The 19,314-nt window shown below is 56.6% G+C and overlaps 1 protein-coding gene across 1 annotated transcript in view; it reads left to right on the plus strand.

The window, feature by feature from the left end:
- The first annotated feature begins 294 nt into the window (after positions 1 to 294).
- The window catches only part of ITPR3 (inositol 1,4,5-trisphosphate receptor type 3), a 67,490-nt gene continuing 48,470 nt past the window's right edge, over positions 295 to 19,314 (plus strand). Inside the window, 3 exon segments of the mRNA XM_081828021.1 lie at positions 295 to 313; positions 751 to 1,097; positions 15,044 to 15,114. Of these exon segments, the coding sequence (XP_081684147.1) occupies positions 1,009 to 1,097; positions 15,044 to 15,114 (160 nt within the window). The 5' untranslated portion in view covers positions 295 to 313; positions 751 to 1,008.

Below are 19,314 nucleotides of genomic sequence, written 5' to 3' on the forward strand. Positions count from 1 at the left end.
ACCTCCCCCCCCCCCCCTTAAAAAGAAAGATAGAAGGAGCCAAGAGTTTTGGAGCCAACTCCTGGAGAGGGAGCGGCTGAACTGATTCGGAAGTTGGATCTCTTTGTACACAGGAATGCGGAGAGAAAAAAACAAAACCCACCCCATTGCTTCATTTCCCCTCCAAGCCCAAGCGCTTTCTACTGTGCAATGAAAAGGCTTTTCACGTTGAGAAAAATGAATCCCGATTTGCGCTGCGAAGGAATGAGCGCGCCTCTCCGTGCGAGGCGGCTCTCAGCTGGGACGCTCCCGGGTCCTCCGCGCGCGGCCCAAGGTAGCGCCTGCGGGGGCGCTGGACCCCCTTCCGCGCGCGCCCGCACTGGCTCTCGCCGACCCGAGGGCAGAGGAGTAGAAAGCCCGGGGAACCCCGAGGGCAGAGAGCCCCCGCTACGGCTGGGCCTGCCAGGGATGGCGGTTCCGCGAGTCTGTTTGGGAACTCGCTGGAGCTGGAACTCGGAACCCGGGAGCCCGCTGGAGCCCCAGGACTTCTCGGAGTCGCGCGGGGCAGGCGGCTCGTTCGCGCCCGGGAGGCCTGGCCCCGGACGCGCGAGGGGCGCAGGGCGCAGGGAGGCGGGCAGGCGCACATGGGTGCCGGCGGGCCGGCGGCGGCGGGGTGCGCGGGGGGGGCCGGGGTGTGGCTTCCCCGCCTCCCGGGCGGGATTTGCATGTGTGTGTGGCGGCCCTAGACTTCCTGCTCCTTCTGCGCTGCAGGTACGCGCGGGCCGGGCCGGGCCGGGCGGACGGGCGGGCGGCGGGCGCGCCGAGACGCGGGCACCTCCTCACCCGGACGCCAGCAGCGGCTCCCGGGCCGCGCCGCCTTCCGCTCCGGTGGCCGCTAGCCCGCCCTGCTCGCGGGTGGGGGCGCGCCCCTCCGGCCTCCGCGGTCATCTCCGTCCTCTGCACCGAGCCTGACCGCGCGCCCCTTGGCGCCCCCCCCCACCCGCCCCGGGTCCCCGGCGGGCCGCAGCCATGAACGAGATGTCCAGCTTTCTCCACATCGGGGACATCGTCTCCCTGTACGCCGAGGGCTCCGTCAATGGCTTCATCAGCACTTTGGGGTGAGTGAGCCGAGTTCGAGGGGGGCGCGGGCAGGGAGGGGGCGCCGTGGGCCCTGGTGCCACTTGCGTGCGTCCTGCCGCCGCCCCCGGACGGAGAACCTGAAAGTCCCCAGCTTCAAGGAGCGGGGTAACGGCTCGCCTCCTTCTTTTAGAGAAAGGAAGTTAAATGTTTGCCCAGGTAGAAGTCGGGGACCCTGCGGGAGTTGGTAGGAGGCGCCCCCTCGGCGAAGCCTCCACCCTCGCGCGCGATGCCTTTCTTCCGAGCGGGAGGAGAGGCCGAGACTTCCTCTGCAGGTGGTCCCGGGGCGGGGCAGGTAGGTGGCTGGGGCCTGAGTTGGGGAAAGGCATCCGGGACTGGACGTGAGTGGCTCTGGGGGTGGGGCGGAGCTGTGGGGGAAGGCAGCCGGGAGCCCGGACTCCTCTAGTTACGGTCGGGTCCGGTCGCACCTTTCCTTCTAGCTCTCTCCTGCCCTGCCCCGTGCCTTCTCCAGCCCTCCCCTTCCAGGAGTCCCAGGTCCCGGCCGACTGCCCCCTCTCCCCGCCTCTCTCTGTCAATTTCCTGCGCGGCTCATCTGGCGCCCCTGGGTCCCCGGTCCCAGGATCTCCTGAGCACTTTACAAACATTAATTAATTCTGGCTGTCACCCCCCAGGGTCTGGATAGTAGGGAATCTATTCAAGTCCCTGGAGAGGGCTAGGCCTGAAGCAGGCGTAGGGCAGGAAAGGAATTAGACAGAGTGAATAGGTTTATCTTCAAAGGAGCAGTTGGGTGAGTCGCTGGGGGTGGGGGTAGAGTGGTTTCTCCACCTCTCCAGCCAGGCTCCAGGGCAGGGCCTGCTGCCTTTGTCCCATTTTCAGTCTGGGGACTTGTGTTAAGTTGTCTCATCCTCCCCACCACACCCAGCTGTCCTTTAGGATAAACCCATCCTCTTCTGTTCCCCCCCACTCATCAGGACACCAGCCAGCCACAAGGTGCCTCCTGTCTGGCTTCGGAAGATAGCCCTGGAACCCTCAACCCAGGTCTGACTCTCGACCTGGCCTGGCCTCACCCAGAGCCTGGAAAGTGGGAGTCAGTCACCTGGCTCTCTCAGTGTCTCCCAGGGTTGTTGGGAGTTTGGCTCTGGTCCTGTTGGAAAGGGAATCCAGCAGGCCTGTGGGGGTTGGAGGGCTGGCTCTGTCAGCAGGGGATTCTGCCTGGGGAGATCCATACTCGCTCTCCTTATCTCAGCATCCTTCGCTACTCTCTCATTCCCCTCCCCATTCGGATGTGGCATCCCCAGCCACAGGTCCTACCCCTACTGGATTTGACTGATATCGCTCATTTCCCAGAGAGATGGGGGCGGAACCACATCTGGACCAGCATCTGTGCAGGCCTCCCACAGAGCGCTGACCAGGGGGTCCCAGCTGCCCCTCTGGCCAGGGCTGTGCTCGAGGCTAGCCTGCACATAGTAGGCACATAGTAAACCCTTCTGGCAATGCTGAGGGAAGCAGGAGAGAGTGGGGGGGGTGGGGGGAAATGGGGGCAGACGGTGGAAGCCCCCCCCACCAGTGTCTGAACAGCATTGGGGGCTTTTGGGAAATGATCGACTTCTCCGTTGCTTAGTGCCTGGGTCAGGGCAGAGCACAAAGTGGGTGGTTTTTAAGTACCTGTGAGACCTGTCAGCATCAGGAGAAGCATCCTCTTCTGCCCTCCACACAGGCCTCATCCCCGAACAAGAGATTCTGTCACCTCCCAATATAGCTTTATTCTGCCTTGGCCCTTCCTGCCCCTGGAAGCTGCTTCCTCCAGTCCATTTTGACCCTGGGGCAGGACCTGGTGACCTCTGATAGGGCTTCTCTCCGGGGTGCCTCTTCCCTGTGCAAACACCTCCAGCAGCTCCCGACTTTCCACCAATGGATGCCCACCCCCCAGCTTGGCGTTCTAGCACCCTAACTTAATTTTTTTTCTTTTTTCTTTTTCCCCTCACCTCCCGTTTCACAGCCTCTGAAGCTCTAGGTGTGTGACGCTGCTCTGATTCCCGGAACCTAACCCACGCTCTAGGTCTCTTTACCTTTGCTCCTGCCTTGCCCCTGCCCTTCAGCCAGCCTCCACCTGGGTAAATCTGACCCACCCTCTAAGACCTAGTGCGAAGTGACCTCTTCTGAGAGATCCACCTCCTCCTCCCACATCCGGGCAGAATTAACCCTTCTTCCTCTGTGCTTTGCCCGGCTTTGCACAGATTCCTCCCTGGTATTGTGTTGTTTCACGGTTAGTTGGACGTTTCTCTGTAGGGCCATCTAATGCTGGGCAATTTGCCAGGATTAACTAATCAATTACACTATTCATCCCCTCAGTGTGTCCACAGCCAGTGTACTGGGCACTCGGGACTCGGTGGTGACTGAGGGAGCAGTGTGTCCCCACTTCTTGGAACTTAGAGTCAATGAGAGAATGATTTGTAAGCACTGCTAAGTCCTTGCCTACTCAAAGGGTAGTCCGTGGTCCAGCAGCATCGGCATCACCTAGAAGCTTGCTAGAAGCACAGGATCTCAGACCTCTGCCTGTCCCTCAGAATCTGCATGCTGATCCCTGTGGGATTTGGTGTCTTAAAGTGTGAGCCGCTTTGCTCTAAGTCAAACTCTCTCTGCCCCATCCCTGCCAGCGTCTTTCTTTCTTTCTTTTTCTTTTTTAAAGATTTTATTTATTTATTTGAGAGAGAGAGAGAGAGAGCACAAGCAGGGAGAGCGGCAGAGGGAGAGGGAGAAGCAGGCTCCCTGTTCCTGCAGGGCTGGATCCCAGGACCCTGGAATCATGACCTGAGCCGAAGTCAGACACTTAACCTACTGAGCCACCCAGGCGCCCCCTCGCCCGAATCTTTCTGCCTCTATCCTTAACTCTGGTCCCCTTCGGCCTTCACTCCGGCTCTTGGTGCCCATGTCTGTGAACCCTAGAGGCTGATATGACTGAGTTCCCAGGCTAGCCCAATACTTGCTGTCCAAGAGGTGCCCAGTAGGGGCTGGATGCAATGAATTTGTTGAAGACGGGGGTGGCCTTGGTGGGCAGAGGGTCCGGTCAGCTAGGAGATGGGGAGGGGAGGGTTGGTGGAGCAGGGAGTCTCGGGCAGCCTTCAGATTCTGGCCAGACTCTACGGGCAAAGTGGAGGAGGCCAGTTAGGGCTGCCTGAATAATTAGAGCTCCCGGTGAAGATTGTACATTAACTCTGGGTTGGGAGGGTGGGAGGGGCCTGGGCAGTAGATCCTGGAGCAGGTTGAGACCCCGGCAGGGAAGGGAAAGCAGGCCCACACCTGTCCTTGGCAGGAGAGTGTGGCCAGGGCCACTGCCTCGAACCTCACCTTGGGTGGAAGGCAGCGGAGGCCCAGGCTGGAGCGACTGACCAGGGCCAGTGAAAGGTGGAGGATTTAATGTGGCTCCTGGCCAGTGGCTGTGGGGAACTGGCCCTGAGTGGGGAGGCTGGGCCCCTCAGAGTCTGACATCCAGTTCCTTGAAGATCTCTCTTCAAGGCCACTCTCTCTGAGTGGCCAGAGGGGTAGGCCCCAGCCCACGGGGTGTAAGTTGGGAAGTGTAGGTGACCTGGGTCTTGAGGCTGAGCTCCCAACATTTGTCAAAGTGCCTTGGAGCACCATTTGGGGGCTCTCAGGGCCTTGGCCTGTATCACCCAGGGCTGGGTGATCATAGGGTGTAGGGTCAGAAGGGGCCCCCCTTGGGGTTCCCCGTCCACCTTCCAGCCTGATTCACTTCCCAGGAGGATGGGCACTAGAGGTCAGCACCCAAGAAACATGGAGGTAAATGTGGAGTAAGCCTCAGGTCCCCAGCGTCAGGACCCTTGGGTCAGTAGCCCCAGGGGCACGGGGCTGGGTGATTTTGGCAAGGCCCTGCCTTCTCAGAGTGTTTCTGTCAGCCTGGATGTCCTCTAGAGGTGCTCTGTTTGCACCTGAGAATCCCCCTGGGATCTTTAAAAAAATTTCAGCTTCTGAGTCCCAGGTCCGACCAACTGTATCAATATTTCTAGGGCTGGGGTCTGAGGGTTGGGTTTTTTAAAAGCTCCCCAGTCATTTTACCTGGGGTGGTGATCCCTGATCTAAGGGTCCTGCTTGGTTGACAAGCTATGAGGAGGCCTACCTGTTGGATCTACCTGCCCCTTGGTCCAGAGAGCCCATCTCTTTGCCCTCATCAGACCTTAGTAAATCATTCAGCAAACATTAATTGAGCACCTACTTAGTGCCAGGCACTGTTCTAGTCACTGGGGAATCCATGGTAACCAAGATAGAATTCCAGCCCATCCTAGTCTATACACAGGGGAGCTGGGTGAGGTGGTCTCTAAGGGCCCTCGGAGCCTTAAGTTTCTTAAGACACATGTAATTCCAGGGGGGAGGGCACTGTCCCTCCCATGCAGACTGCATTCCTGGGGCAGATTTCAGACCTGCCCTTGGCTTTCATTTAATTGTTCCGTGGGAGATGCTAGAACTCCCCCTGTCCTGTGCCCCAAGGCAGGGTCTTGGCCTCACCTAGGCCAATTCATGCAACTCACTTTTTAAAAATACATATTTTTGGGGGCGTCTGACTCTTCATCTCAGCTCAGGTCTTGATCTCAGGGTTGTGAGTTCAAGCCCCTTGTTGGGCTCCATGCTGGGTGTGGAGCCTACTTAAAACACAAAAACAAAAACACACACTTAAAAAAAGTATATATATCTTTTGGGGCACCTGGGTGGCTCAGTCGTTAAGCGTCTGCCTTTGCTCGGGTCATAATCCCAGGGTCTTGGGATTGAGCCCCGCATCAGGCTCCCCGCTCTGCGGGAAGCCTGCTTCTCCCTCTCCCGCTCCCCCTGCTTGTGTTCCCTCTCTCGCTGTCTCTCTCTGTCAAAAAATAAATAAAATCTTAAAAAAAAAAAAGTATATATATATATATTTGTTCAAAAATAATGTATGTCCCACAGAGAAAACTGGAAAAACTCAAACTCAAATAAAAAATTATGTGTGATACTGTTGTGACTTATGAACATTCTGTATGTGGATCTTCTAGCCTTTTTTTTTTTTTAGCCTTTTATCTACACAAAGAAACATTTACAAAACGATGTCAAACTGCACATACGGCTTTGTATCCTGTTATTTTGGGGGGACACCTTAGGCTGTATTTTCCTGTGCCGACACACCATTGTTATGGCCGCATGGCATCCCATGGTATGACGTATCCTCATTTATTCAACCAACTCTAGTATTGGGCGTCAGGTTGTTTCTAAATTTTTGCATTATAAACAATCTGCACAGAGCATCCTAGTCCATACACGCCCGAACGCTTGTCCAGTTACCCTCTCAGGCTAAATTCCCAGAAGTGGAATCCGGTTTCCCTCACAGGCTCTAACTCTGCTGGTTTCTGTGGTGGTAGAGGTGCTGCCAAGGTGACCCTGCATCCCAGGGGGCCTGACCCCGTTTCACATCCTAAGTTTGAGAGTGTTGTACTAGGGGGTGTGGGGAGAAAGACCAGCCTCCGCCATCGAAGATGGGCGTGGTGGCTGTGATGGAGGGGGGGTGACTTGGGGAGAAGAGCTGGGTGGGGGTTGCCTGAGGACACAATCAGCCCCAGGCTTCCACCATGGGACCCAGGAGCCCAGGCTGCATCCAGCTCCCTGGCCCAAAAGAATCTTGCTATAAGCCACTTGCTCACATTCTGCCCTGCCCTACATTCCTGACCCCACGTCCCCTCCCTGACTTGGCCCAGTGGGGCTGTGGGGTGGGTGGGGCAGTGGCTTGTGTTGGGGGTGGGGTGTTGTGCTGGATTTTCGGGTGGGGCCACACCAGCCTTCTGCTCTCAGCCTAGGGGGAGGTGTCTGGGTTTCGATTGCCCTATAGTCTACCCCAGACCTGTGGTCCATGTTTCCCCCCATGTGGAGCTGGGGGGCTCCTCCCTGGAAGTGGGGGCTGTGAGAGAGGAGGAGGTCTGGGAGGGGGGAGGAGGGCAGAGCCCAGATCTCCAGTAAGTTCATCACAGGCCTCCGAGTGTGAGCCCTGAGCCGCCCTGAGTGTGTCACGTTGGTCGTGCTGACCATGGCACCCAGCATTTGCACCCGCAGTCACAGTTCCCTGCAGTGGAGACCGCTGGTGTAGCGAGACTAAAGGACTTGCCCAGGGTCACATAGCAGGGGCCCCCGGAGAGGAGGCTGCAGGGCCTTTCACACCAGGGATGGTGGGCACAGAGAAGAGTCTAGCCCTTGACAACACAGCGAGCCCAGGGTATGGGTGGGGACACTGGGGAGACAGGCAGGAGGGACTCTGCAGGGGAGTAAAATGATCTCAGTGGTGGTGTGTAAACGTAGGTATTTTGGGGCTGACAGGTGGGCAGAGACAGAAGAGGCAGTGAACCTAAATCTCTGCCCCTGGGGGGGGAGGGCCGGGGGGGGGGGCAGCTGCAGGTGCTGGGGCAGACGCCTGTGTGTATTTGGTTCGCAAATGCCTCCCTTCCTTCAGCCAGTCAGCCAGCACCCCCTTCCGTCCGGTCCAGGCTCTGAGCTTAGAAATGGGTGACGGGGGTGATCTAGGTCAGGGAAGGCAGACGGCAACGGGTAGACTTCACTGAGCTTTTATGGTCGGTGGCTCTGGCCTTTACCTGTCACTTTGGCCCCTCACCACTGGCCTGAGGCATACATATAACCCAAGGAAAGTAGAAAGAACCGTTTAGAACACCCATATGCCCACTACTTAGATTTAATATCTGCCCCCATTTTGCCATATATGATGCGTCTATATTTTTGCTGAAGTATTTTATGGTAAATTACATAATTGCACGTTTTCCCCTCTAAATACTTCATTACCCAGCTGTAAGGAATAAGGATATGTTCCTGTGTAACCACAGTCCCACCATCACACCCTTTAGTAACTTCCTAGTGGCATCTGATGCCCTGTCCTCACTCAGATGTGCCTCATTGTCCTCAGTCTTTTTGTTTTTTTTTTAACTTTTTGTTTGTTTTTAAGATTTTTTATTTATTTGACAGAGAGAAAGACAGCGAGAGAGGGAACACAAGCAGGGGGAGCGGGAGAGGGAGAAGCAGGCTTCCCGCCGAGCAGGGAGCCTAATGCGGGGCTCGATCTCAGGACCCTGGGATCATGACCTGAGCTGAAGGCAGACGCTTAACGACTGAGCCACCCAGGCGCCCCTCCCTGTCCCTCTTCTTAGCCTAACAGGTGCATCCTCCCGTGTACCCGGCAGCACTGTTGAGACCCCAGCACTTGCCAGAGCCCACCGATCCCGAGAACCAAAATCCCAGGCCTGTGGGCAGAGGCAGCGCCCTGAAGCCTTGCCAATTAGCCAGGGATCCTTATTTCTATTGGGCCAAAAATTCATTTTTGCCACCTCCGTGCCTCACAGGAGAGATTCTTGGGGTTCTCTGAGTGTGTGGCTTACTGTCCTTTTTAGGCATAAGCTCTCTGAAGAGGAAGCCTACCTGCCTGCCCCTTGATCCAGAGAGTCTATCTCTTAGCCTTCATCAGACTTCATGAAGTCATTCAACAAACATTTATTGATCCATGCTCATTTAAGTTCCATATACTGGTCCCTCTGGTGGCAAATGGTGGATCTTTGGTACAGAAAGATATGTAGAGGTTAAGTAAATGTATGTTTCTGCAGGGATGCAGAAATGAGTTTCTTTTCTCTGATGAGCCAGGGATCCCAGCCAGTGAACCAGGGTTCCTGTCCCAACATCCCTCCCCACCCCCATCTAATGGGTGTGACTTTGGGTATTTGGAGAAAGGGACTCCAAGGCCCGCATCCACCACCAGCCAATCCCAGTATTCTAACAGTGCCCACATTGGGAGTGGCCGTCCTTGGGTCTGGCCTAGATTTATGGGGTGGTAGCCAGTGTCCTGGGCTGGGAGTCAGAGGTCTGGGGTCTGGAACTGGCTGTTCCTTTAACTTGTTGTGTGACCTGAGCTGGTCAGTTTCCCCTCCATGCCGCAGTTTCCAAGCTAGACTGGGGAGGGGCTGTCTAGAGTCCCTCAGGCATTTCCCAGTTTATGGTTCCCTGTCCTGTGGCTGCTCTGGTGGTGGATGCAGGCTTTGATTCAGGCTCTTCTGAGAGTCACTTGCCCCACTTCTAGCTCCCTTCTTCCTCTTCCTTATCTAATCTTTCCAGACAGCATTGACCCGCCCCACTGCCTTTTCTATCATTCCCACCTGGATCTCAAAGTCCAGCCAGGGCAGAATGGGGCCATGCAGGTTCTGTGGATGCATCTGCCTTCCTCTTTTCCCTCAGATCAAGGTCTTGGGATGCAGACCCCGTGAGCATTTCAGGGACAGCACCCTCCTCCTCAACTTTGTTAGAGCTGAGTTGTCAACCATCACCTCTTCAAAGGGTCCAGGGCAGCCCTGCCCACAGGCCTCCTGCTAGACCCCTTCGCACTTATCCTCATCCCACTGCCCACTTTGCTGATTCCCTCTTGGGCCCTGCATAGTCCAGGCTCAAACTGGCTTTGTGCCTCCCAGCAGATGGATGGCTCCTAGCAGGGAGTGTCCTCTGGGCTGGCCCTGGGGTGGCGAGATGCAGGGGTCTAGGACATGGCTCCTGTCCTCAGGGCGCTCAGCATGGTGGGTGTGAGCTTCCTGATCCCACCCAGCACATAATGGCTTCGCTGTAAGGTTTTGCTGAATGGATGGAGACCTAGCTTGTACATGTGCCATCAACTGACCAGCTCTGTGGGCTGAGGTGGGGGGCGGCGTTTAATTCTACTCAGTGAACCTCACGCTGAACTGTATTAAGAATAGAATTAGGTATTGGATGTAAAAACAGCTTATAAATTAAAACATGTTCAGCACTTTGGAAAGTTGGTTTTTCTACTGTGGTCGTGGCTGGGGTGCTACCTGCTTTCAGATGAGGGGGGGATGTCCGTGGTGGGACCAGGCAGGGAACTCTGCAGAAGCCTAAGCACGGCCTTGAAGATGGCAGGACTTGGCAGGACTCAGTTAGGGCTTCTGGTGTGCAAACGCCTGGAGGTGGAACGATGAGATCAGCGGGCTGGCGGAGGGTGGGAGTCGGCCCTTCCCGGGACCTTGGGAGGAGACAGAGGCGCCCAGGAGGGGTCCGGGTGGCTTGGCTCTGGTTACACCGCCAGGTGCGCAGCCGAAGCCAGGCACCTGTGACCCGCGTCCGGCTAGCTTAATAAACACAGATGCCCCCCGTGAGGGAGAGTGGGGGGGTACGGCCCAGGACGTGGGTGCCACGGGGAGGGGGGAGAGGTCGAGCGGCGGAGGGGAGGAAAGCACGGACGCGGCGCACGTCACCCTCCCGCCCCCGCGCGCGCCTGCAGTCGAGACAGGCCGGGGCGAGGCGGCGAGGCGGCTGCACGTGGGGCGGTGAGTTTCGCAGGGCGGAGGGGTAGGGGCGGGGCCTGGCGGCGGGGGCGGGGCCGGGCGGGGCCGGGCGGCTGAGAGCGCACTGCGGAGCAGGAGTGCGCCGGCTCCAGGGGCCTTGCGCTGGGCCGCTGCCCCGACCTGGGCTGCCCCCTGAAGCGCGCCCTCCATCAGAACTTAACCTGTCGTGGGTCCCGGCCCTTGGGCCTCCTTCTGGCCTCAGGCCTGCAGCCCATCTGATAAGAGCCTCCCTGCTTATCTATTAATGGTTTCTCGCGGCACCCCTCCCGGCCCTCCTGTCGGATAGCACCTTCATGGGTTGCCTCAGCCCTAATGAGTACACACAGAGGAATGGAGGGAGGCTTTCGCGGGGGCGCGTGGGGACAGTTGGGACTCTAAACATCCGGCCGATGGCTTCTTTGCTTACAGGCTAGGTGGGAAGCTGCCCTAAGCACCAGATGGGAAGTAAAACGATGAGTAGGGCAAGGTGCCACCCCTCAGACGTTCCTAGGAGGGTGTATGGAATGTAGCCCAGCGTTCCCAGGCGATGTTGATTCTGCTAGTCGGGGACCCACACTTGGAGGACGGAGGGTGTGGAATGTTAGAGCCAGGAGGAACCTCTGAAAGGCCCGTCTCCAGACCTTGGTCCCCTGATACCTTCGGGGAACACCCCTGCCTCTTTTCTCCTCCCACCTGGCTTGCTTCTTTGCTCTGGTCCCTCCTACAGACCGACCGTTCCTGCCCCTCTCAGCTGAGGTGGAGGATGTTTTCCTTCCCAACCTTGTTTGCAGTTCTCCTGGAGGCCATGCTCCCCTCCTGATCAATCCCTCCCTTTCCCTATGTGGTTTCAGCTCGCACTCCCAAAATATGCCCTGCTTGTACACCACGGGGCACTGGGGAGGGGCTGAGTTGGAGACATCAGGGCTTCAGAAGCTGTGCCAGAGTGGGAGGGGACAGATGGACATCCGCATAGTGACCAGGCAGATTTGTGCCAGGGGGGTTAGGAAAAGCACACCAGGCATCCAAATTTGCGTGTGTTTTTCCTGCACGTGCAGCCCAGACAAGGAGTTCCCAGGGGAGCTCGGTGAGGTCAGGGTGAGGATGGGTTCTTCCTCAGAGAGTCTCTGAGGAGGTGGCCTCCCCAAGACCTTGAGCGCTGGACAAGATAGAGGCTGTTGGGGGCTACCCCAGCCTGTCCTGAACCACACTGACTTCCATGATGCCCTATGGCTGTCCAGCACCCCAGGCAGTGCGGGGTCCCAGGCCCTGGCCGGTGCTTCCTCCCCTCCCCCATCAAAACACATCCATCCAGTGTCCCCTCCCTTCAGGGCTTTGCTAAGAGACAAGCAGCTAATCTGATTCACTAATGTCTTACAGGAAATTCTATGAATTATTCAAGGCTCTGTACGGCCTCTGGCTCTTCTTACACACCTTCTCTGATTGGCCAGGCTCTGACCTGTTCCTTCCCTGAACTTGGACAAAATCCACAGCTGGTACCACCATTTGGCACTAATACATATTCTTTATATCATTAACTCTTCTTGTGTGACTTGTCTTCCCAATGAGATTCAGAACTCCCTGAGGCAGGGACCTTACCTCTTGCTTCTCATATACTTTCCTTAGAAGCTAGTAAAATGAATTAATCCACTCACTGTGTATTCCGTGTGTGTGTGCTCTGTGCCAGCCAGTGGTCTAGATGCTGGGGATACAGCAGGAAGCAAAACAGACGCATCCCTGTCCTCATGGCTCTTCCATCCCAAGTGGGGGGGTTGTAACCAAAATAAATAAGCAAAATATACAGCAGGCCAGGTGGTGAGAAGTACTATGGGAACAGTGAGGCAGGGAGGACGATAAGGAGTGTGAGAAGGAGCAGTTCCAAGTTTTAAAAAGGATAGGGAGGGAGGGTGTTCAGGGGAATGGGCCATTTGAGCGGGGATCTGAAGGAGGTGAGGGAGGGAGCTAGGAGGGTGTCTGGGGGCAGACGAAAGAACCAGCACCAAGTTTCCTGGAAGGTTTGAGGAGCCTGGAGGGGGGCTGTGGGCTGGAACAGAGTGGGCAAGGGGCAGGGGGAGGAGATGAGGTCAGAGAGGTGAGGGCTGGATCGTGTGGGTTCAGGCCATTGTGAATTCTTGGCTTTTACATGGAGATGGGTAGTTCTGGAGGGTTCTGAGCAGGGGACTGCCCTGATTTGACTCACCTTTTAAAGTAAAGGTGTGTGTGCTGTGTGGGGAACAGGTCTCAGGGAGATGAGGGGGGACACCAGGAGATTGATGAGGAGGCGGTTACCCACATCCAGGTGACAGCTGGTGGGGGCTTGGGCCAGGGGGTGGTGGCAAAGATGAGAAGTGGTTGGACTCCACACATATCGTGAAGCTAGAGCCCACAGGGTTTCCTCACAGATGGGGTGTGAGAGGTGGGTGGAAGAGGAGCCAAAGATTGGCCCGAGGTTTTCAGCCCAAGCAATGAGAAGGATGGAGTTGCCATCAGCTGAGATGGGGAGGACTTTAAGAGGAGCACATTTAGGTGCAGACCAGGAGCTCAGTTTTGAACCTGCTGAGTCTGAGATGCCTATGGACATCCAAGTGGAGGTATTTAGAGCTACGATCTGGAATTTGCAGGGGAGGGTGGATATGGGAGTCATTGGTGAGCATCGAAGTGGTCCTTTGAACCCATGAGTGTGGCTGAGATGCCCAAGGGAGCACCAGCAGATGGAAGAGGGAAGAGGGCCAAGCGCTGAGCCAGTGCTGGGGGCCAGGGAAATAGAAGGAGGCCAAGGGGGGGCGGTCCTCGGAGAGCAAACTGCCTCTCCCCTCCCCATCACTGAGAGGTCCTGCACAGCATCCGCTGTGACGCTGCTCAGCCTGGCTTCAAAACCCAGCCCTTCTGCTTGCTGGCTGTGTGTCCCTGGCTAGATGGTTTACCTCTCTGTACTCTGGCTTCTCTGCCCGCCAAATGGAAATAATAACAAAACAGATTTAGAAAATTAAATAACAATATATGAAAACATTAGACACAAAATCCTGCTGGCTTTTCTTCTTCTTACGGATCACATTGAGCAAAGCGCTGGTGATGCCAAAGGGAAAAACAGCGGCCTGTCCTCAAGGAACCCATAGTGTAGACATGGCAGCTAGTGGCAGTAGGAAGAGACATGGCAGCAGGAGAGGCCAGGACCAGGTGCTGCGGGCACACGGGGGCCAGAGGCCCAGTGGGAGGGAGGGCACTGGCCAAGGAAGGTTCCACAGAGTAGAGAGAGGGGCTGAGGGCTGAAGAATCAATGAGGTCTGCTAGCTTGGGTCTTGGTGGGGAGCCAGGGTGGGCTGGGCGTGAAGGGCATTGCAGACTACTGCTGCAGAGGTGGTCAGCTCTGTAGAGATGAGAGCTCCAGGGACCTTGGGATCAACTGGGGACTTATCACGGTTGGAGCAGGAAGCTGTGAGGCTAGCTAGGGGGTGGGTAGAGGTCAGACCACAAAAGACCTTGTTAGCCAACCCAAGGAGGAGAGGTGGAGGTTTTGGAATCAGCTCTGTGACTTCAGGCAAATTATCTCACCTTCAAACTCAGTTTCCTCCTCTGTAAAATGGTGTTAATGACTAGCCCCTGTGGGGAAGTTGGTGAGAATTCAGAGGGAACAGCTGTGAAGTGCTGAGATAGACTTGGCCTCTGAAATGGTGGATCATCATCATCACTGTATCCTAGAGGCTGGGGTGGCATTGAAGACTTAAATGCAGGATGGATAGTGGGTAGATGGATGAATGGATGGATGGGTAGATGGATAGATGAGTGGGTGGGTGGATGGATGGATGGGTAGGTGGGTGAGTGGGTGGATGGATGGATTGGTGGCTGGGTGGGTGGATGGATGGATTGGTGGCTGGGTGGGTGGATGGATGGATGGATGGGTGGGTGGGTGGGTGGGTGGATGTCCTCCAGAGATTCAGGATTAATTCCAGTTGGGGCTTAAGAGGGGGGATTTTGGGTCCTAGGGTAAGCCAAAAAGGAGGGTATAGAATGGGGCCTGGCTGAGGTTGAGAAGGTGCAAGGTTCATTGTCCTGGCTTTGAGACCAAAGGATGGTCCCCCTAGTTTGGTGTTTCATAAGCTTCTCCCGTCTGTCCATCTGTCTCTAGTCTCTCTGTGCCTCTGTTTGTATCCTACTTATTTTTCTATGTATCTTTTATATTCTGCTCTCTCTGTTTCTCCCTTCTACCCTGAGTCTCTCTGACTTTCTCTGTCTCTCTCAGTACTCTTCCCTTTCCTTCCTCCATTGCCCACTGCCCTTTCAGGTCTGGGCAACAGGGTCTCAGGGCTTTCCTGAGAATTATATCCGCAGCGTGTGGCAGCCCAGACTGGAGGCAGACGCCCTCATAGGACAGCTCTAGCTCCATCCGGCAGTGGGCAGTGGTTGGGGGTGGGCTGGGTGTATCTCTGTGCTCCCCCATCCCTTTTAACAGTGGTGCCAGGAAAGGGAAAGACTTGATGGGTTGGGGGGAGCTTGACAGCAATGGAGAGGGGTTTTTTTGGAGGCCTCCCTGGTGCCCCAAATCCCTTGCCCCAAGGGAGGGACGCCTGGGGAGATGGTCTCTTCTCTCGCACTGACTGGGCTGCCTTGTCCCTCAGGTTGGTGGATGACCGCTGTGTGGTGGAGCCCGCGGCGGGGGACCTGGACAACCCGCCTAAGAAGTTCCGAGGTAAGACCTCCATCCCCACACCAGCCTTCCTCCCAGGCTGCTGAGTCCTGGGCCTGGGACAGAACTCATTCAACCCCGTCCAGCGCCCACGGGCCGGGTTAGACGAGGCGCTGCCCTGCAGCCCTCGCACTGCTCTCTGTGGAAGCCCCCATCAGCTCGCACTGCCATCTTGGCACAGATGGCCTCTGCGTTCATTTTCTGGGGGACCGCACCCCATTTCTCAGGGGCGCACCCACTTCTGGCTGGGAGCCGTTCTCCCCCCACCTCCCCACCAGCCACAAGGCCGCCTTTGTCTGCATGACAGAGCATTTTCTGAGGGAGCAGGGGAGGGAAGGAGAATTTCCTCAGGCTTTCAGAGGCCCGGGGTGAGGGCTCTTCCTTGTGCTTTCGTCTCTTCATCTGCGTGGTGAGGGGATTGGAACCCATGATCTCCGGGTCCCTTCTCCTGACCCCCACTGTGTTCCCAGCCCCGGACCGGGCTGTGTGGATGACTTCGGCCCTAGGGGAGTTTGTGGAGCCCCAACCTGAGTGACCTTGGGCAAGGGCCTTGGCTCGTGGGGCCTCCGTGTCCTCTGTGGTCAGTGGGCTCCTCAGCCCCATCCCACAAGCCCAGGGGCGCTGAGGGAATTAAATGCTGTCCTGCTGTCACCGTGCCCAGCCGGGGTTAAGGTGTTACTGTTGTGATGACCTGGAGGCTGAGGCAGACAATCAGACAGATCCTGGGTGCGGTGGGCAGGGTGGGAGCAGGCAGGAACACGCCGGGCTGCTTCCACCTTGTCTGCCCATGTGGCTGCTCGTCTGGGGAGAGATTAGCTGGGATTGTCCTCGAGGGGGATGCTGGGAGGGAAGTGGGGTTTAAGATAATCCTGTGGCATCCCTGGCCGTCTGTCTGCCGGGGCCTTGCCCGTCCATGGGAGGGTGGAGGAGATGGGGGTGGGGGGGGCCTCCCAGCCCGCAGAGGGGCCCCACGCCGGCTGTTCTGCTTCTGTCACGGGCCTCTGTGTGGGGCTTTGTGTGGGGGTCTTAGGTCGGGCCGTGCCTGGATCTGTGGGAACAGCCTCTGGCACTGGACTTCCCTTACCTCCGTAGACCCCTCGGCCCTGTACTGTCGGGCCTCGCTGCCTCTCGCACCTCATCCCCTACCCCCTTCCTCCACCGGGGCAGGGATTCTGGTTGCTTTGTTCACTGTTTTATTTGTGCTGTCTGCCACGTAGTGGGGGCCTGGTATACATCTGAGGAATAAACGCAGGCGTCAGCCCCTCCTCAGGCTTCCTCCCGCCCCTGCCTCCTGTCTCAGGCCTGGCTGCTCTAGTTCCCATTGATGTGACCCATCCAGAGTCCCTCAGTTGAATCCAGCCTCCAAGGCATTGGGCCCGGGCTTTAGGGGTTTCAGGGTGCTCGTGCGGGCCTCCTGCTTGGAGGCCCAGCTCTGACCATGCCTGCCCCCTGGGTGCTGAAGGCGGAGACCAGGCCTGGGCCTCTCTCGAAGTAGGAGAGCTTTGAAGCCGCTGATGGAGGGGCAGATTTCCACTCTAGCTGGGGGATTTCGGTACATTCTTGGGAAGAAGTCAGTAAGGGTGAGGGTCCCCAGGGTGGGCTGAGCCAGGGCAGAGAGTGGACTGGGGCTGAAAAGGGAAGGGGTGTGCAGTCAGCTTTGTGGTGTGGCAGGTGGTGACAGGGAGGTGGGTGTGGCAGAGGAAGATTTGCCCTAGAGTTCCAGTGGACAGAGTTTGGGGCCAATTTTTGACAACAGAAAAGCCACTTAGTAGAACAAATGCTCCTTTGACTTCTCATCCTCCTCTCCCGTTGCTCCTTCCCACTCTCTTCTTTCTCTTCCTCTCCATTTTTCCAAAGCCTGTGAGTGGGGCCCTCCCCAAGATCAGGGGGTTGACCCGTGGTCCCTCTCGGAGAGCTCTCAGCCAGCTCAGAGATGTGGAAGAGGGGACTCAGCCTCCAGCCTCCTCCCTGCCCTCTCTGCCCCAGATCCTGGCCTGTGGTGTCTTGATGAGGCAGGCAGAGGCCCCTCTGAACTCCCTGGGGCCCTATTTGGACCTGAGAAGAGCTGACCTTCTGGGACAGGACCAGGTCTCTGTGCCGCCCAGCGGCTGGTGGGTACAGTTGGAGTGTTAGAACTTGAGACAAGAGACATGGCCTCCAAATTCCTCATTTTGAGACAGGAGAAGAGAAAAGCAGAGCTTGGCCTCCCCCCTGGGAGTCCTGGTTCTCTCCTGTAAACACCCTGGCACCGGAAGGAGGGCCCAGCAAGGGCGTGGGGCTATGGCAGCGTGTTAGAAGTGGGCTAGATGTTGTCAGAGATGGCCGTGTCCTGAGGCCCCCCGAGTGCTGTCCTGCCATCCTGGGACGGGCCCAGCCATTGCTGGGAACTCTGGCTTCTCCCTCTCTCCCACTATAGTTGGGTGTCCTCGCATGCTGACCTTCGAGGCCCCCAGGCTGAGCTGGCAAAACCCAGTGAAGATCCCAGCCTGCCTATCAGCCCTGACTGGGTACTCGTTTGTGATTTCAGCTCTAGCCATCTTCTGAGGCCATTCCAAGCCCTGATACGTTCTGGGAATTCTTTCCTGAGTCTGCAGGGCCTGGGGAGGCCCAGGCTACTGGGTCCCCAATGTGTGGGGCACCCCATTCCAGCCCACCATCTCTGACCTCTGCTTCAGCGTAGGAATCTTGGGGTTATGTGCTGCTGCCCAGGCCCCGGGGTCTGGGCATGTTCCCTCCCATGAGCCCTTTCTCTATCTCTTCTTCCATGCGGGGCATGGGGAGACCCAGTGAAGGGCTTAGACAGCTCTCACCTCCCATTCTACCTTAGGGAAGCTCAGAGCCCATACCCCCAGCTATAGTGACCCCAGGAATGTACGTAGGGGCCACTTACCCACCCAGACTGGTGGCGGGGGGCGGTGCCAGGGTAGGAGGCCGATCAAGTGGCCTCCCTCTGTTTATATGGCTGGGTGCCCCCCAACTCCCCCAAGCCTATGCTTCTGCTCTACCTGTCCCACCTTCCAAGCCCAGTTTATTGGTTTTTTGTTGTTGTTGTTATTATTAAGACATATTTCAACTCTACACAGAAGAGAGCTCTGTCAAATCCTTTTTGCCGTGTTCATTTCAGAACTTGTCATTTTTTAAAAAAGATTTTATTCATTTACCTTAATGAGAGAGAGAGAGAGAGAGAGCTCGTGTGCAGGCAGGGGGAGGAGCAGAGGGGGAGGGAGAGGGAGACAATCTCCGGCCGACTCTGCCCTGAGCACAGAGCCTGATGCGGGGCTCAGTCCCACATCCCACCACCCTGAGATCATGACCTGAGCCAAAACCAAGAGGTGGATGATCAACCGACCGAGTCACCCAGGCACCCCCAGACCTTGTCATTTTTAAAGCCTCTTATGCCTGTAGCTGAAGCCCTCTGGGTCTTCTCCCTGATCCCTTTCCTCTCCCTCCCTCTTCAGAGGCAAATACTCATCAGAAATTGGTATGTATTTCAGGAGCCTGTTTTTATACTTTTCCTATTAATCCATAGGGCCATAGTCACGAATGATACAGGGTATTACTCCCGTTTTTATAACCCCATATATTAAAATCTTTCTGCACAGTTTTCGTTCTGCACCATTTTTGAGATTTCCCCACATTGACACATGTGACTCTAGTTCATCTGGTTAATTGCTATGTAATATTCCATTGGGTGAATAAACTGCAAGCCATTTATTGGTTCTCCTGTTGATGGACAGTTAGCTCTTCTCCAGCTTCTGGCAGTTGCCGGCCATGCTGGGGTGAGCGTTCCCATCCATGTCTCCTTGGGCTCCCGGGCAAGAGTTTCTCGGGTGTGTTCCGAGGGAGGGGGAGTCCTGGTGCAAGGAAGCTCTTCTGAGCCTTCCTCCAGGGCTGTGCGAGCTCAACCCCCACAGACTGTGGGTGCGTCCCCCCTGCCTCCACATTCTTGCCACACTTGGGTCTGTCCCACTTAAATTTCTTCCAGCCTGTTGGGTGTGAAATGGCATCTCACTGTGGTTTTAATTTGCATTCCTCTGACGACTAGTGAGATGGAGCATCTTTTCGTATGTTTACTGGCCCCTTAAAATTTTGATCTCATTCCCGCCACCCCCCCACCCCCCACCCCGTTTTATAAAAGTATTGCAAATACAGACTCCAGGTTCAAGGTGAAAACCGTGGTGGCCCACCTCGCCCTCTGGCACC

This window comes from Leptonychotes weddellii, chromosome 8 (genome assembly GCF_054177405.1).
Source record: "Leptonychotes weddellii isolate Sample4059 chromosome 8, ASM5417740v2, whole genome shotgun sequence".
NCBI classification, from domain to species: domain Eukaryota; kingdom Metazoa; phylum Chordata; class Mammalia; order Carnivora; family Phocidae; genus Leptonychotes; species Leptonychotes weddellii.